Below are 19,998 nucleotides of genomic sequence, written 5' to 3'. Positions count from 1 at the left end.
TTGGGTCAAAGCATGGCATTCATAAAATTGGAAGTATTTACTTTGTTCTTAGAAACCTGAGTCCAAAATTTAATTCTGCTCTCATGAATATCCATCTCATTGCACTATTTCACAGTCAAGATATGAAAAAATATGGCATTAATGCAATCTTGGAGCCCCTGGTACATGATCTCAAAATCCTTGAGTCCTCAGGAATCACTCTTCCTTTTTCCAAAAGTCCAGTTCATGGAACAGTTGCGCAAGTCACCGGGGACAATTTAGGTTTGCATACACTGCTTGGATATGTTGAATCTTTCAGTGCAAACTATTTTTGCCGTTTCTGTTTGACTGACAAAGAGGTCTGTCAAAAACTTTTTACTGATGATGACCCAGACTTGACCCTTCGCAGTAAAGAACTCCATGTTCAGCATTGCCGTGATATACAGGACCCTGCAGTAACATCATCATTTGGGGTGAAGAGAATGTGCATACTCAATGATCTGCAGTATTTTAATGTTTCTGACAACTATGCTGTAGATATTATGCATGACATATTGGAGGGAGTAGGGCAGCTGGAGTTAAAGTTGCTGTTTGGATACCTCTCAGACAACAAAATAATTTCCAAAAATGAGGCAACTGAAAGAATGTACTCGTACAACTATGGATTTCTTGAACGAAAAAACCGTCCCAGCAGAATAAACCTAGAGCAAATGAGTAACTCAATAGGTCTAAATGCTATTCAGACATTTTGTTTGATCAGGAATGTACCACTGATATTTGGAGATGTAGTTCCAGAAGGCAATGCACACTGGAGACTATTGCTACTGCTTCTTCAAATAATCAATCTTGTGTTTTCACCGGTCATTACAGAAGGCATGACTGTATATCTGAAGCATCTCATTATTGATCATCATACGCTATTCAAAGAGCTGTACCCACAACAGAACCTCATACCCAAACACCACTTCATGACACATTATCCTCGAATCATACGAAAAATTGGCCCAATTATTCACTTTTGGTCAACCAGATTTGAGGCCAAGCACAGGTTTTTTAAAAACACTGTAAAAAATTTCAAAAACATTACCAAGACTTTAGCTCAAAAACATCAAATGGCAATAGCATACCACTGGGAGTCATTGCCTTTGAAAAGCATTGATTCTGGACCTGTTAACACAGTAAAAATAAGCGAGTTAAGAAATGGTGACATGGTGGCTGATAACCTGCACGTTGACATGAACTCAGAGGTTGATGTGGTATCTTGGGTTGCATGTTATGGAACCGAGTATCGCCCTGGACTTGTTGTGTGCTCAAAGATTGAAGGGGGAATACCAGTATTCAGTCAAATAAGTGAAATTATTGTTTGTGCTGGAAAATATTTTCTGGCAGTGGAACACTTTGAGACGCTAGGATTTGCTGAGCATTTTCACTCGTACCATGTGGCAAAGGGAAGTGAGTTTGATACTTCTCTGTTGAGGGTTGATTTGTTGCAGTTTTTCAAACCATTTGATCTTCAGACAACTTACGGTTTTGAGAGGAATGATTTGTTCGTGGTTCTTGTGCATGTGCTGTTATAGCAGACATCAAAAAAGTAAAAGATATTTTTGTTTTAGGATAGGTCCAGTTTGGTGGGTGAAAAAGCACTTTTGTTTTAGAGACAATTGCACAACACCTGTTTATGAAACAGATTCTGCTTCTTTGCATCATTTGTTCCTCATTTTGAGATTCATTGTACAGTAAACATGAAGACTATATGCTTAAGTGACTGAAGGATGTCCTTTGTTTTCTCACAATTTTTGTGACAAATTGTAACACATTTTAGTGTTTCCATTTTCAAATAAATATTTGAAAATTCTGTGGTCAGTTGCTTATTGATGTTCAATTATCTCTAAAGTGCTCTTGATTTCAAATTAAAATGCTAAAATTGACTATTTCAGTGATTAACTCCCTTTGCAGGATGTTATTGGACTCCTTATGGTCCATATTAGACACTGTTGGAGTTCTTTCTACACTTTAAGAGTAAATTAAACACCAAACTCAGTGATCATTTGGGTCCAAGTTTCCAGTGTTAAAACAACACTGGACACCGGAGTTAAACAAATAACACTAGAATAGTGTGGAATCTTTAACACTTTGAGAGTATAAATTAACTCTTTGGGAGGTTTTATTTGACTTTTGACTGAGTACATTTATACTCTCAAAGTGTTTAAAATTATACTCTCTTCTAGTGTTATTTGTTTAACTCCGGTGTCCAGTGTTGTTTTAACACTGGAAACTTGGACCCAAATGATCACCGAGTTTGGTGTAAAATTTACTCTTAAAGTGTTGAATATACACTTCCCAATTTGCTGTGTAGCTTTTAAATTAGCTACCGTCACTGTAAACAGCTAACAGCCATAAAGCAGGAAGAGAGCTCCACCTAGTGAACCTACTCATTCCACAAAACAGTTAAGTCCAGTTTCTGGTCAACAAAGGGCAGCAGAGTGCTGTCCAATGTGAAGTTGTTAATGTTTCTACCCCAAGAATCACTGAAACCACTTTAAAAGCAGTAGTTTAAAAACCAAGTGTTGCTTTAAGTGTATCTGACAACCCTCCCTTGGAATGAAAAGAACCACGGATCTGAAGTACTGGATGACAACTAGTGGACCTTACCCAGCAGATGTAGAATCTTATAAGCACAATGACTAAACTGAGAAGGGTCCAACAACAACAACAACAACAACAAGAGATGTTTGCAACATCCCTGCAACCCTTTTTGAAAGGAAAGCTAGATATTATTTAAAATCTTCAAAATTCACATGAGATCAAAGCGAAGCCTTGCAATTTCCAATGAATGTTGTGTTTTGTAGGAGCTTGAGGGGTTCGAGGACTCTAGATGGTGCTATATAAATACAGACAATTTTCCATTTTGAGAAGAAATTGATTATTCTTGTAAATTCTTAATGTAATTTTGTAAACTCCCTCATAGAGACCGAAAGTGAAGCCCATTGAGAAACTAGGTTAAATGAGGGAAAATTAAACAAAAGATAACAAGATGGTTGTCTGTGACCACACGATTATTGCAAATGACACTGGAAGGTAATGTTTCTTCCAGCATTTTGCAATATCAGTTAGAAATTGGAATATATCATTTTAGGACTTTCTTGCACCTAATGGGAAAACTGTTTTTTGCAGCTATTTAGTAGCTAAATAAATTGCCTAACACATGAAAATGCTGACCATAAGATTGTAATACAATAAAAAAGAAATGAATGCATGGCTAGGTGTCACGTTGAGGGCTAGGAGGAGGTTAGGACCCAAGATGCAGATTACCCCAGATGACACGAGGCAGGAGGGGTTTAAAAGTTAATCCTTTTATTTTAGATGAGGAACGAAAAATCCAAAAAAAGGGCAGGAAGCCAAAAACCAAAGTCCTGAACAACAGGAGAACGAAAGCTCACTTAGAGCACAACACCTGGAGACAAGGCACAAAGCTCACATAGAGCACAAAACAACGCTGACACAAACAATGGACCCACAAGACAAAGAGACTCAGACAGGGCTTAAATACACTGGGACATGATGGGAAGCAGAAAGGCTGCAGGTGAGGATCCAAGTGAAAGCAATTAACTAATCAGGGAGGAAACTAACATGACCTATGAGTAAAAAACCTAAAGACAAGATGAGCACGCAAAATTAACTAATATTCTAGGTGGAAGGGAAACTACAAAAACCTGTGGGAAAACATATTAAAGACTACTAAAATGAGAAGCTGAACCTATAAAAAACTGCAGAGGGGTGACTGGGGAAGACTGAAGGAACACAGGACCTAGGAGGGATGATCTAGAGGGCTGCAAAACAGGAGACATCTGAGGAACACAAAGAGACACATAAAGAGATGCAGACAAGGACACAAGAAGACACAAAAGGAGAACCTAGAGAGGGATGGAGAACACAAGGAGACACATGAGGGGAGACGCAGACCATGACACCAGGTTTCACCACGAAACACTCCAAAGAATAATACAAACAACTCAAGCATGAAACCACTGAAGCTCTGGGAGAAGCAACACACACTTTCTGCTAATTTAATGCTATAAGACGCAGCAGCGGAGATAAAAAAAAATAAAGTTATTAAAAATACTTCAAGTTTTTAAATCTTTTAGGTAATGAGGTTAATTTGGAACTCCTTGATTTCTCCTGTGAAGGAAAGTTGGATCTGACGTACCTGCACACTTCGTCCTGCTGACCAGTGGAGGTCCAGGGGCCCCTGTCCCCCCTTCCCCGGGCCGCGTGAGCATGACACTGATCTGGTACTCTGTGTCTGGCTCCAGGTGCCAAACCTTGTAAGTAAGAGAACCCACAATATGAGTCTCGGTCCATGTGGACTGGCTGGCCCGGTACTGGATTTCTCGGCGAATGACTGGTCCATCCCCAACGATAGAGTTTGTGTTGAGCTGGATGATCAGGTAGGTGGGGCCTGCCCGCAGAAGCTGCGGGGGTGCTATTGGTGTTGGGGGCACTGAAAAAGAAAACAGTTCTGTATTTGTGTTGGTCCACACTGATATGGACATCTAAATATATATTTTATAATAATTTTATTAGATTCAGTTGACCTCAAAGCAAATAAAAACAAGATTAATTCAAATAAAAAGAACTCAAGGATGTCTGCGATGGATTTTTTCTTTTTGTTTTTCTGCCTCAGTGCCATTTGTCATTATGTCTGCTTCTCAATGCATTTATTCATTAAAAAGGTCTTTTAATCCCATCAGGAAAATGGAAATGACAGACAGCTAGATTGTTAGATACACCTGGATGTTAAAACTCCTAATTTTCGCTCTAATGACTGACTAAGGGCCCATTTTATGAATATTACATAACCAGTTTTGTCTGTTCTGGATGTAAACCTCCAGCCCTGCTGAGGAATAAGACTGGTACACATAAAATAAATTGATGCCATGATGCTTTGGTTGAGGAAGCTTGTGTGCCTGGATGGAGGTTGTTGATTGATATACTGCAGAGTGACAGCACCTGCCCACGGAGCTTTTTATGACATGATTTATTCGGACATAAAACAAGAGCTGGTGTGATTCAACAGAATAACTTGGTGTCTTTGTTCTCTTTTAAAGCATCACTTCTGTTCAGCCTGGCTCTGCTGGCTGAAAAAAAATGCAACCAATTTGTTTAAGAAGTGCTATTTAAGGTCATTTTTCCACCATCGTTTACAGTCTTCTAATAACTTTGCAACTCAAGCCAGAGTTCAGTTCTAGCGAAGCACTGCACAATCACCTGCAGCAGCTTTTTGTGGAGCCTCTTTTATGTTACAAGTGAGTTTGTTTTAGGATTTTTTTCCCTAGAAGCTGATTCTACGAAGGAGGTGCATCATAAAATGAAGAAAATGATGGACAACCTTGAGAAACTTCTTTGCTATACAGTAATCCACCACCAGTGTTTTCAGTCAGTGTGTGAAGCAGAAATTTCAAAGGCTTTAATTGACAATATCATCAAAGCTAGAATGGCTAATTTGTAAAACAGGCTAATATTTTTTCTGGAATCTTAACAACGTTCTAACATGTATGAAGAAGAAAATAAGGAAAAACACCAATAAAGTGGTGCTTTTGCATTTGTCTAAAAATCTCACGGCTTGGTCTGAAACCAACGAGTGGACCACCCGGTTGTTGGTTTTACCAAACCACTGCACTCCCGCATCTTCCTGGGTACTCGTTACTTGTCGTGAACTTGCATATTTTGCAACAGATCAGCAGAGGTTCTCCGCTCAATAAAATCAGAGAAGAAGAAACAGCCGGCTGCTACCACTTCAACTTTAGGACAAACTACCAGAGTCCCAAAAGAAAACCACAAAAGATGTTTGGACCTAGAAAATGATGAATGGTGTTTAGCTCTCTCTTGTTAACTCTGGCAATGTGGATTCTGGTATCAGGCGGAGGTGGCATGGAGATGATAACCAACGGGAAGAGTAAGAGTTCTGTGACCATCAAATGAAGATGGGGAAGAGAAAATGGTGATCCGAGGCACTAGGAAGTGCTCATTAAAGCTCATAAAATGGTGATCCGGCTGCCTCGGAGTGCCATTTTCTCTTCCCCATCTAAATCCAATCATTTATATAATCTTGAAGAGTGCCCAATAGATCTCTTCTACATTACTCCCACAGATGCGCTCACTCCCATCTGCCTGAGTTTTGTGACAATGTTTGTGTTTAAAAGCTGGCTTGTTTTGTAGATTTGCTGTTGCAACTCTAAATCTACTGAACAAATACATATTTGCATTGTTTTTTCTTTGTCAAGACCTTTGCAGTTCACCCTGGCTTGCCATCAATCCATTTCTGGTCCAAATCCTGACTGAAGGAAGCCCATTCTTCATTTTCAATGCTTAGAGTTAATCAGAATGAACTCATGGGCTTTTGTTTGTCCATTTGCCGTGTAGGATTGGAGACAATGGGACTGAGGTCCGGACGTGGACACAACATTTAGATGTTTCGATCCCTAAGGTGGGGACCTGTTTTTGTTCTAACTTCAGCATTGTGGCACCAAAGGCAATCACGCTGTAAAAGGCATTGTTCATCACCAAAACTGTTGAATTGTCACATTCTCACACATAACTGGTCTCAGGATGCTTTACTTTTGCATGACTGATGGCTGTGTTCACCTTTTTTTCTCCAGACAATCCTTTTCCGGGGGCTCCAGACAATCAGAAAGAGGATTTATCAGGAAAAAAACTCCTTCAATCCTCAGCAATCTAGCCTGTGGACCTTTATCGGAAAATCAGTCCATACCTAACATTTCCCTTGAGAATAGGTGCTGCCCTTCATAACTACAGACTATCCTCCAAGATTCTTCTTCTCACTCTGGTGCAGATGCACTCACACCTGCCTGCTGGTGCTACTGACTGTTATTCAATTATCATTTCACATGAGAAGTGGCAGTTCTAATGCTGACATGAGCTTGGAAGAAACTCTTGGCATATTTATTCAACAATGTGTCAAAAGAGTCTCTCAGGCTCACTTGCTTTTAGGCAAAAAGGGTCCTTGCTAACATCCTTTTACATGAGTAAATTATGTACCTAATGAAATAATGTAGATCCAAAGAGATCAGGCAGATTTTACAGATTTTTCTGTTCCTGCCAATGACTCTATATATATATATATATATATATATATATATAAAACTAAATAGCTAATAGAAGCTAACGGAGGTTGGCCTTTCCTGGAGCAAACAGGGGGACTAGCTGCTACCGCTAGTACTGACAGCTCATCTGCTACCTGGCAATCAAAAGAACACACTGCTATTTTTTCTAAATTTCAAGTTTTGATTTTAAACCTGAATGTTTTTTGTACCAGGCTGTAAACATGTTTATTTCTGTTGTGAAGTTAGCATTTTTAATATTGGAGTAAATGTGAACTTGCTCTTTCCCGAGCCGGTTCCTAGTGGATGACGGGGAAACTGCAATTTTTGTCATTGTCTCTTAAACCTGTGGCAGCAGGCTGCATCTTGTTCACATACTTCCCTGCTGCACTGCACAAAGTGCTGGAGGATTCTGCTAGCAGGCACAACTCAGACCAGACAGTACCGGATGCATAGGGCTCAAACACAATCAAAGCCCCCTATGGTTCCTTACGTATTACAGCTTGTAAACATGTTGTGCTAATTTCAGAGGATGTGAACAAACAATGCTTTAAATAAACACAACTTACTCAAGGCAGACAGAATGAACATGCCTAATTTTGATTAAAAGCAAGTGTGTGGTCAGCCTTAAGTATTCAATAGAAGGGAGTGCTAAGTGAACTTTCTCTAAATTTTTCTGGTTTTTGATGATAAGAAAACAACTTTTGGAGGATTTCTTAGATTGTACTTTGTTGTGTCAACCATTTGGGGGCAAAATAAGAGAGGAGTAGGTAGGTTGGAGAGATGTAGAAGTGAGAGAGTTTGGGTGGATGCCTGATTTTGCTACATGTGACGCAGGTTTGAAGAAAGCTTGGAAAAGGAATTCTGGCCAACTTGTGATATAACAGCCGACCATAACATACTTCTGTGTAAAATACAAGGTGATCGTTTCTCAGCATCTGGTGAGATGCTGATTGAATCTAAACTAACCTTTACCCCTTTGACGTGATAACTTCACCGCTATTTGTAGCTAACAGCATCATGTCCATGGCAACAGAAATCATTCTAACTCAACATCATCACTCACCAGTTGTGGAGTCGTCATTGCTATGCAAATTGACTCATGTGGTACATTCAAAATGTAAACCTAGTAAAGTCTTCAAAATAAAATCCAGTTTATGCATTTTTTAAGATTGTGTGTGTGTCTTACCTCTGACGATGAGCTCTCCAAAGTTGGAGACGGCAGCCCCTCTGGGGGACAGGGTGATGCAGCGATAGAGGTCCTGCTCTCCACGCTGTGCCTCCACCTGAAAAGTTGCCATCAGTCGCTTGTGGCTCAACCGCGACAACAGAGAAGTGTCAAGCACCACGCCATTCCTCCGCTGGCAGTCAGACAAAGAGCACACAGAGAGAAAACCACTTGTTTACTTAAAGTCTATCAAGTGATTAAAAACGGGCAGCAGGCTGAGAAGCAGACGGCTAAACAAAGGAGGATAGTGGAGAAGGCCGGATAATGAATATGTGATAAATGTCAGTGCTAACAATACCATTTGCTCCAGAGACCTCCTGAGTTGTTTTGCTTCACCGGTACTGGAGCTGACATCTCCTCAGCTCTCACCGTGCTGATGTGTCAGCGCTCCAGGCACACTGGCAATTGGCTCAAGCAGTGCCGAAGGAAATCAGAGGCCAGCGCTCAAAATGAGCTGTTCCAGGTGCGAGATACAATATATATACAGCCCTCTCGAAGAATAAGTAGATTATTATGTAAGCTGTCACCTGCTCCCACTTTCTACAAGTAAGCAGCTTTGGCATCCAAAGTTTGAATTGGTTTAGGAAGATGGGAGAAAAATTGTACCAAAAATATGAAATTACATCTGTAGTGGTCGCCCAAAGCTACAAATGATATTTTATGTAATTTTATCTTCCAAATCTTTTTCTTAAATGTTCGTTTTCGTTTTTCACACATTGGTTACAAGCAATATTTTCATTTACCTGCTTTTATTCAATTAGGATTTGGTATCATTTGTAATTCAGTTTACGACTCCAAACATGTTTAACTTAAACAGCTTTGGTTTTGATTTTGTAAAACAGAAATACTGAGTAAATATGATGCTAACTAACTTAGAAACATTATGCCGATAGTTTGTTTGGAATAGCTACCAGCGGGGGAAAAGTGTAGGAGAGCAGCTCAACGTGGGTCGTGAGCAGACTTCCTCAGCAGCAGCGAGATCAAAGAGAACGCAGCAATTAGCAGACTCACATTTATGATCAAACAGGCCCTGAACAATGTTTAAGGACAGGAGGACGTTATAGATGGTGTAATTTTACCGCTTTTTGGTTTTTACCAGTTTTACTTTTCCAAACGGGAGAAACAAGGAACAAACCAACGTTGACTCCAGCTGAGAGATTTGGTATGTAGTCAAACAAGGAAGAAAGTAGTTTTTTTCCCATGAGTCTTGTATTTGTGCACCTCCTATGACCGATTCATAAATGTTAAAACTGATTTATTGTCTTTTCAATACGTTCTTTTTTTCATGTTGACAATCCTCAAAGGCATGAATGCAGAGCTAGGGTAAGGGTGACAGGAATGCCAGGGGTGGATCACCAGGAATGCTGAGATCTCATTTGCTGCCATTGTTTCAAAAACACTTAAATGTTAATGCTTCAAGGTCAGAGGGGAAGTGTCGGCATTCAGACGAGGATTTCTGAGGGCTAAGATTAGCTTCCACACAGACGAGGGAAACTGAAACTACTTCCAGCCGACTTACAGACAAATTTGACATATGTACCTTTAAAGAAAAAGACGTGATGTTCAGAACACTAACAAAAGCAAAAGTGCTAAATTACTAACATTTTACCTGCAACAATTTAACATTTAAAAGAAGGGCTAAGAGTCTTTCTGCATAATTCCCCTAAAAACAGAGACGATGCTGATAGATCGAAAATTCAACTTTTTCCTGCAGCTACAAGCTGACAGAAGGTGACAGCAGCTCTCAGTCACTGACAGTCCTATTCTTGGACATTAAAAAAATAATGATTCAACATAGTTTGGGGAATAACAGCAGCGGGATTTACGGCTTTGACTATTTGTGGCTAGACTTTTCTTTTAGGTTTTTGGGCCCAAAAGTCTTAGAACGCGGAACACACTTCACGAGAACGCTTCAAGCACTAACGAGCCAGAATACACAACGAGTGACATAAAGCAAACACGTAGAAAATCACTGTCATGTTGGACTGAAATGTCATTTTTGCTGTCATTATTGGTAGATTGGAGTTTTTGAGGTCTTTTGTTAACTTGCTAAATCTTAATGGCTTAAGGATTTTGTTGGCTTCTATATCTGATAATGTGGTATGCTGAGGTTTTCAAAATAGTCATAGCGATGCTTAAAAGTGATGTTAATTTATATGCTGTCTTATACACAAATGCAAAACCTATCCGGTCTGGCCACGACCCGTAGACAGAGCTCAGGCGGGGGTCGAAGCTACAATTGTCTTTCAAACTGTCTGTACCGTACTGGACAGCATCAGGTCCACTCCAAGCAAGAAGAAGAAGAAAAGAAAAAAAAAAAACGAGGCAGTCATGGTGTCCAACAACAACCTCAACAAATTATGTTACAGTTCTGCCGTCATCAGAATATAGAAAAAAAAACTGTACTGTAATGGTGCTAAACCTGTCCAACATCTCTCTACAAACATAAAAAAGTTGTGATTGGCCTAGCTTAAGCTTAGTCCGGCCAATGGTAGACCTGCTGAGGTCATGGACATGGCTAGACCAACCTGTGGAGCTAAATCTTTTGCTACTGCTGTGGTTGTTCTTCATTTCTAGGCTATTTAAACTCAGTAAATACTAAGGATGTCCCGTTCCGATATCGATATCAGAAATAGGTCTGACATTGGCCCAAAAACACTGAATCGGATTGTATCGGACTGCATCAAAAGTCTCTGATAAGAAGTCCATTTCGCTTTGAATTTTATTCCAGAAATTCTATCTAGCATGCAACGCCCACGTGACCAGAACAGTGCATGCTAGCGAAGTAGCAAAGAGCAAGAGTGATGTCGGCCGTGTGGCAGTATTTTTGGTTAAAGTCCACAAAAGAAAGTGTGGCTCAGTGCTACATTTGCCATGCACATGTTTCCCGTGGTGGAGCAGAACTGGGAAAGGTTATTAAGTCCAACCTCATTGCACGCTTAGGCCTAGTCCACACGTAGCCAGGTTTTTTTAAAACGAATATCCGCCCCTCCAAAAACTTGCATCCACACCACCTCATTTAAAAAAAAACTCTGTCCACACGTACCCGGATAAATACGTTGTTAAGGACATGCCAGACCTGTAGGCGGCAGTACTTCCCCCGATCTTAACCTCGTCCTTCGTCTGTGGTCTTCCGCAAGGAGCAGTAATTCCTCTTGCAAAAACAAACAAGCAAAAAGCGCTTGGACGATTGATAAAGCGAGCGCAGCTCTGAGGGCTTCCATGCTGTCGGCTAGTGTAAACACAGGTCGCACACGTGATGTCAGCATTTTTTGTCGCGGAAAGTGACGTTGCGGACCTTAAAACTCCGGTTTTGTCTGTCCACACGCAGACACCCAAAACGGAGAAAACACAGATCTTCACTTTGGCCGGAGTTTTTAAAAAGATCCGTTTTCGTGTGAAAAAACTCTGTTTTCGTGTGGATGACAGGCCAAAACGTAGAAAAATATCTATGTTTTGGCAGATCTCCGGCTACGTGTGGATAGGGGCTTAGAAGCGGCATCACAAAACACTGCCTGAGTGTTTTCGCAGTGTGTGAAATTGAAACTTAGGACACTAAACTTGTAACAGTTGGTCAGTGAGCTATTTTGTTTTTCTTATGTCCCTGCCCTCAGCTGTTCCTACCATTTGCTGATGGTAAAACAGAACTAAAGTGACCTTGAATTAGTATTATCCACTTTTAAACTAAAAATGTTTGTTTATGTATTTACTTATAATATTTTTCAGTCTTTTCATTTCTTAATTCCTTTACTCATTTGTTATACATTATGTTTAAGGTTTACATTGATGCAACCAATGTGTTTTTTGGGGGGGGGGGGGGGGGGGGGTTATGAACTCAGCTTTTGCTGCCATTCAGCTACTGTACTGGCCTGACAATCCATCTTATATATGTAAATATGTAGTCTGGCAAGGAGCCATTGAATCCACCCAGTCTTGGGGTGGATTCTATGATGGTCTCCTCATGCAGTTGTTCATGGGGCAGTCTGCTGTACTCCATCAAAGAAGAACCAAATATATACATTTTCTAAATAAATTACGTCTATCTGCTCATATCTCAACGAAAAGCCCAAGTTTAAATAGTCTGAAGTTGACCCCAAAGCTGTTTCAAATGATTTCCGTTTGTGAGCCGACGCCATTTTTGTTGTTTTTCTCAACTCTAACGTTAAGCGTGCTGAACAAACATAAAGCGCTCTGATTTAAAAAACTGTTTGGGCCAATGGTAGACCTGCTGAGGCTACAATAGACTTCTGGGCCACCACTCTACAGTTGTCTAAGTAGTAGAGGTGCTGAAAAAATCGATTCAAGTCTGAATCGGAATTCTTATTTATAAAGATTCAGAATCAATTCACAAAGATTCAGAATCGATTCACAAAGGTTCAGAATCGATTCACAAAGGTTCAGAATCGATTCCAAGAACTCAAATATTTGGCGTGTTACAGGTTTGAGATGCCGTTTTTTGATCTTTGTTAGGAGAGTCAGTACTCCGTTTACTTTTGTGCTCCCATAAATTGAGATGATTTATGTTTGAATCTGCTGATGAGAGGGCACTTGAATGTCATTTTTTCCATACTCAGAAATTTGAGATATTCTCATATTTATTTTCTAAGTTGATAAATGAGTACTCAGGATTACTCGTGTAACTTGTTTCTACACATACCTGAAAAGTATTTGACTGTATTATTTTCAAGGCTACTGTTGGGTAACTACAGATTTGTTATATTTTACAAGGTAAGCATAAATAAATGTTGCCTTTTGGTCAAAAGATTGTTTCTGTTTACAGTTTTAGGATCACTTTATTTTACATAGTAAATTTGCATTTTTGTAGCATGACCAGTTTAAAGTCAAATAAAAATGTACCATAGCTTTAACTAACTTGTACAACAAAGTAGTTCATCCTGGAGCTGGCACTCTTTGTTAATACTGACTGTGAATTGATTTAAATAGAGAATCGAGAATTGATTCTGAATCGAATCGGCACCCCAAGAATCGGAATCGAATCAAATCGTGAGTTGCTCTAAGATTCACATCCCTACTAAGTAGCAACATCGACTTTCTAATAAAGGTTCTACAGAAACTGAAACTCAGCCATGTTGACTGCAAAGCTTGTTATAACCATTGCTAACATGAAACTGTTGTTTTGCATAGCCTAATTAAAATGGTAAATGGTAAATGGCCGGTATTTGAGCACCTTCTTGAGTCCTGGAACCCCCCAAGGTGCTTCACAACACAACTGGTCATTCACCCATTCACACATACATTCACACACTGGTGGGGATGAGCTACGATGTAGCCACAGCTGCCCTGGGGAGCACTGACAGAGGCGAGGCTGCCGAGCACTGGCGCCAACAATTATTATTAAGTCAACCAAATCTGTGTGCAAACCTTGAGCCATGGTGGAATCTTGACAGAGACAGAAGTACATGAACTAGGATGTTTAGAGACAGTGTGAGATCAGCTTAAACACCATAACGCAGTACCCTTCTACAGATTCTGCAACCAGTTCAGGTTTCAGTGCTGCAAACATGTAGCCTGGCAAGCCAGACTAAATAAATGTATTATTTAGTCTGGCCATGCTCCATTATCGGCTCTCAGTTGTGGGGCGGGTTCTACCGTTGTCTTTCAAATGATCCCTGCATTCCACTGGAAAATGAATGTGACATACTCTTGTTTCACTCTGTTGCATCATCCCTCCCACCAGGCATATAGAATGCCCTGATTGGCCCACAAAGTGGATAAAGCTCTGTGATTTGTTCACTAAGCAGATAGAGCACTATGATTGGCCCACCATTATGGACCAATCACAGCTCTTTGTGTGTTTGAAACCCCTCTAGAGAGTTGTGATTGGCCAGCCAGAGTCCTGGTAGGAGCTGCTGAGGTTCCAATGGAGCGTGCCTAGACCATTCTTTGCAAAGCAAGAATTTGGTCTAGTTCACTAGGCTAGCAAACATGTGCTTCACATCATTTTACCAGTTTACCTAAAGGAGCATGATAAATTAGAATGTAAATGTTTTCTTTAAATGCAAGAAAAATAGAAACTGATTCAAAAAGTCAACTAGAAACTGCAATTTGGAATAAAATGGTTTCTTTTAACAGCTAAATGACCTTGTGCTGTTGTTTCTACGCCATCTCCAGTACCATTCAATAATTCACGCCCCGAGCTGCGGGCTGGACTGTTCAAGCATAGATGACATATAAGAAGAAAACAAAATCCACCCTCACATGCCCGCTCTCATTCTCACCTCCAGCAGGAAGGGCTCCGTTTCCGAAACTTTGCCGGTGGCTACACACTGAAACGAGGCATTCTGCCCGGCATTCACCTCCACATCACCCAGCCGGGAGAAATGAGGCACCTTGTCTGTAAAGCGAGGACAAACAGGAAACACACAAACACGCTGGTGAAAGTGGCAAATGTGGAACCGAGTGCTTCTGTCTAAACATAATAAACACGACGAGATGAAGAGCAGAAGCTTTATAGGCAGGGAAACAAAAAGCTGACGTGAAACCTCACATACAGCAGTGTGTGCTGTCGTCATCCAAAAGGTAATTTTGGGAGCTAGCATGACTTATTGATCTAATCTCTCCTTCCACAGTATTTTAAGTGATATGCATAAACATACCTGGGCATATTAAAAACATATCAAAATACAGAGAAAGAACATTTAAAGCTACAGTGTATGCTGCTTCATACACTCCAACATTCAGCACAAGTAAAACTGCAGAAACTAACATATCTAGAATAAACACTGCTTGGTGACACTAAAAGTTGCCACCCAAAAAAAAAGTCACACTAATATTTGGGTGGACCGCCTTTAGCCTTGACAACACACACATTCGCTGTGGCATCGTTCCGATAAGCTACAAGGTCACACGATTTATTTCCATCCAATGTTGCATTAGTGTGTCACCCAGATCTTGCACTGATGATGGTAGAGTCTGACCGCTGCACAAAGCCTTCTCCAGCACATCCCAAAGATTCTCAGTGAGGTTAAGGTCTGGACTCCATGTGTGAAAATGATGTCTCATGCTGCCTGAACCACTCTTTCACTATTTGAGCCTGATGAATCGTGGCATTGTTATGTTGGAATATGCCCGTGCCATCAGGAAAAACAACCTGGTCATTCAGGATATTCAGGTAGTGAGCTGACTTCATTGTTGGAGCACATCCTGTTGCTGAACCTAGACCTGACCATCTGCAGCATGCCCAGATCATAATACTGCCCCCACAGGCTTCTACAGTAGGCATTAGGGGTGATGGGAGCATCACTTCATCTGCCTCTCTTCTTACCTGATGCACCATCACTCTGGAACAGGGTCCATATGGACTCATCAGACCACATGACCTGCTTCCATTGCTCTAGAGTCCAATCTTCTTCTAAAATCTTTTTTTCCAGTTTGCCTCACTTATTAGTGATTTTCTTACGGCCACAAGGCTGTTCAGTCCCAGTCCCTTGAATTCCCTTGGCATTGTGCATGTGGAAATGCTCTTACTCCCTTAATTAAACCTAGCTCTGAGTTCTACTGTTGCTTTTCTTTGGTTTGATTTCACCAAACGTTTAAGTGATTCCTGATCACGATCTTTCAGGATTTTTTTCCGGCCACATTTCTTCTTCTAAGAAGAAGAAGAAGGAGAAATCATTTCTATAGCGCCCCTCAAGATAAAAATGACGAGGCGCTTATGATGATGGGTCCCTAGTATCCTTCTAATTTTTAGTAGTACGTTGGACATTTCTTAACCCAATTTTTGGCGTTTCTGCAATCTCCATGTTTTCTCTTCTTGATGTATGCCGATAATCTGACCCTTCTCAGACTAAAATCTTTTCCACGTACACCAGATGTTCTTTCGACATGATTGTTTAAGAGATGATAAGCAACTCATTGCACCAATTGTGGTTAAATAAGTTGTTGCCAGCTGAAAAATAATCACTAATGCATTCATTATCCAATAGGAGGCTCCTACCTATTTGCTCAGTTGAATCCAGGTGGCAACTTTTTTTCAGTGCATCTAGTGCATATGGCGAAGTACTGGCAGATAAGTCATAAAACACACGGTTTCATTGTATTTTTAAAGAAAGAGGTACCTTTGTGTAGTACAGCGTTAATCTGCTGATTTCCTGATGCTACTGGCTAATTTACACAAGTTTCAAAATCAAGCTAACGTCATTCGTGTACAAATGACGACACGATTTATTAGACAAAGTAGCGTCTATAATCATAGAGCAGAGCGAGCAGGCCTGTGGTGTAAACAGAATACATGCTTTTCTGTGGTTGAGAGTTTCATCTGAATTTCCCTGGACTAAATTAGATTCTAGTGCTGTCATGTTTGGTTTTTCACAGCAACATCTGACTGAGAATAGAATCCTTGAAATTCCATCTCACATTCTCCACATATCTCTTTTCTGCCGCTGCAGTCTTCTACGCGCTCTGTTCACCCAGAAAGCTTGGAGATAATAATTGATTTCCTGGCGTGTATATCTTCATCCATTAATAACTCATTTCACACGTGCATCACATGGGCTGTTAAGATAGCTGAAGTGACCCCAAAAAGAATGTGAAAAAAGTGGGAGAAGACACTCCACGGAGAACACTCGGTATGCTGCCAGTATTTTGTCTGAGCGAGACGAGCATAAACTCTCACATCGTATCTTCAAGTCTAATGCTCATGGAAGTCATTTGAGGATGACTTGGTTGAATCATTAATTACTGAGAAGATTTAATTTAAAATCTAAAAGTTCTGCAGGGCGGACACGTGACTCGCTGAGCTGTCATTAATACTGCCAGCGATGAATGAGACCAGGTAAATCAGTCTCAAATGTGTTTTGGCTGTCCAGCATGTTGGATCTTTATTCACCACGGCCTTTTATTATAAGATTGAAACGTGTGTTGGAGAAGGACTTTGTTAAAAAGCACAGATATCAAACAAGGAGATAAAAAAGTGGATTTTTTTTCCTTTAAAGGGCCATTCTTCTGGTTGTCATTTAGGCTTATTATGTTTCTAGTGCTGGCAGTTGAGGGGAGCAACTCTACATCCCTATAGGGAGCCTAAGTCACGCCCATCTACTTCCGGATCATGAGTCCCCGAAGAAGGAAAAAATGAATGCATGTCAATGGGGCTAAAAATGCTATTATCTAATTCTGCTTGTTAGGCGCCATGGATTTCACATGTGATGTCCGTGAATTTTAAAGCCACATTTTGATACCAAGAGCGCGCTTATTTTCGCTATTTTAAAAACGCTATTTTAGGTTTTGTGTGAAAATAAGTCCAAATGCGCTTCACGAAAGTGACGTCATCGAACCAGACACGGAGAAAACTGAGGGAAAATGGCTGTAAGATCAGCTAATTTCCCACAGGAGGAAAGAACCACCATAAATCTGGTCATTTGGTGAGTAGCAGCTACGCTAGGGGAGAGGAGATTATGTGATGTCACATATGCGTCGTGCCGATTTCTGGTGTGTAGTCATGCTAATTACAAACGTTTACGAGCTAATGAATCTCAAAGTACGTAACTGGCGTGGTCAAAATGCCCATCATTACTTTTCATTTAAATTGCACATTATGTGTGATTGAGGATCTAAGGCAAAGCAGATTAGAAAATAGCTCTTTTAGCCCCGTTGACTTGCATTCATTTTTTGTTCTTCCAGGGACCCGTAAGCCGACCGGAAAGGGAGGAGACTTAAGCTCCATGTGACTTTGGCCACTTTGGGGGAAAAATGCTCTACAAATAACTTGTATAACGAAACAGCAATTATGCAGTCAATTTACAAAATTGTTTAGCAAATCAAATTATAACAACTATAATGATAATAATAATAATAATAATAATGAGAATAATTATAATAATAATAAACATTTATACTTTTGTTTTAGGCCAAAAGGGGGTGGGGTCATTTGACTGATAATAGGTAACTTCCTAACTAAAAATACCTAAATCAACATTTGTGGCTGTTTTGATGCATTTTCTCATCAAGACGTTTCAAAATGTCTTTACAAAAAGATCTTTGCAAAATCTCTTTTTCATAAATTGCAGCAGAGAAACTCATCCTGAAGGCTAAACATCACCACTGAAGTTCTTTTTAGGAATAATATGGGATAACATTTATCAAATACACTTGATACTTCATAAAACTCATTTCCTGAGTCTTTGCCATTTACATTTTAACCACAGATCTCAACTAAAGAACACATCTTTCTAAAATAAGCAGTCTGCAGACAAGATAAAAACAGATCATCAGCAAGACTAGTTTGGAGAAAACGAGGCCAATACTGACAGCTCAACCCTATCAGGTTAAATAAAAGACTAACAAGGACTTTTGCTAAGTATAAATGATAAATAAATAAAGAGACAGACTTGTATCCCAGTATGAGAGTTCTTTGTAACAGTGCTAATCAGTAACTTGGAGTTACACAGTTGCATTAATGAATGGGTGCGCCATGGCATCCACTCACCTAAAAGCTACAAAACAAAGCTTTGTGCTTATTTTAGGTGTTTGGTGTACAAATACTGCAAAATTTGTATTTGCCACCACTAAAATGATGAGTCTGTGTTTAAAAGAATACAAATTTTAGTTGCTTATTTTAAGAGGTTTATTTCACATCCTCAGCCAGTCCTCTCTTTCCATGAGCGCCTGAAAAGGAATTCTGAATTTCATGAGTTCATAAAATCCCCACATTATCATTCATTAACATTTTACCTCACAGCTGAAAAAAAATCTTCTAGTTTTCACTGAAGGCTTGGCAGCAATGACTGAAACACGACGAGACTAGTGACCGCAATTTTACCCAAATTGGATTTTTTTGTCCAATCTGGTAGACTGAAGCTACTTACTGATGTTTCTAAAAGCTAAACAAGTTTGTTTCTGATGACAGAAGAACAACAACAACGTCTAAAAAAAATTACTGAAAAATGTACATTTGGTTAAAGTTTCATTCAATAGGATGGAAGCAACCTTTGACATTGACTACTGACCAATCAGATCCTTGAATTCCATTAGATTTTGGTTTAAGGTTCTTTTTTATAATTATTTTACATAATTTTAAATACAAACATGATAACATTGTGGTGGAGGGTGCATGCTGGCCTCCGTTGGTAGCACTGTTGCTTTCCAGCCAGAAGGTTGCAGGTTCAAAACCCAGCCGCAGCCAATCAGCATGGAGCATGTTCTACCCCGTATACTCATGGGTTTTCTCCGGTTTCCTCCCACAAGCCAAAACATGCATGTTAGACTAAACCATCAGCTCCTTTCGATTAAAAAAAAACTGCAAAATACATAAAAAGGATATAAAATTATTGAACTGCTTTTTATTGCACTCTTCTCTAATGCAGACCAATCAGATTTAATTTTGCATGAAGCTCAACAGCTGCACCATGAGCATGCATCTTTACCAGTGACTATACGGAGTTTGCTAAGCCTAAAGCTTAAGACCACTGGTGATTGATGGCACATTCAAAATAACATGAAAGCTCAAATCTTAATCTCACAGAGAAAAAAATATGAATTCAAAACAGCCAATGGCTGTCCTGCTTTTGCATCACATTAGGAAGCACGGCAATCAACTGAAAAGGTTAGCTGTTCAGCCTGGACAAACGAGCCCCTCACCCCTCACTCTGCAGACATTCAGAAGGTAGATGTGCTTACAAAGCCCCCCTACTTTCGTGAGCAGAATTGCCTTCA

General features: G+C 40.0%; 1 protein-coding gene across 4 annotated transcripts in view; it reads right to left on the bottom strand.

The window, feature by feature from the left end:
- The window catches only part of ptprua (protein tyrosine phosphatase receptor type Ua), a 323,447-nt gene that overhangs the window by 145,198 nt on the left and 158,251 nt on the right, over nucleotides 1–19,998 (bottom strand). For all 4 annotated transcript variants that reach the window (XM_015973274.3, XM_015973276.3, XM_015973277.3 and 1 more), the window contains exons 5-7: nucleotides 14,568–14,683; nucleotides 8,290–8,461; nucleotides 4,187–4,480 (exon numbers count right to left, since the gene is read on the bottom strand). In XM_015973274.3, coding sequence (XP_015828760.1) covers nucleotides 4,187–4,480; nucleotides 8,290–8,461; nucleotides 14,568–14,683 — 582 coding nt within the window. The remainder of the gene's footprint in view (nucleotides 1–4,186; nucleotides 4,481–8,289; nucleotides 8,462–14,567; nucleotides 14,684–19,998) is intronic.

Source organism: Nothobranchius furzeri, chromosome 19 (assembly GCF_043380555.1).
Source record: "Nothobranchius furzeri strain GRZ-AD chromosome 19, NfurGRZ-RIMD1, whole genome shotgun sequence".
In the NCBI taxonomy this organism is placed as follows: domain Eukaryota; kingdom Metazoa; phylum Chordata; class Actinopteri; order Cyprinodontiformes; family Nothobranchiidae; genus Nothobranchius; species Nothobranchius furzeri.
The sequence above is the reverse complement of the archived record's forward strand: the minus strand, read 5'-3'. Positions and strand labels throughout refer to the sequence as shown.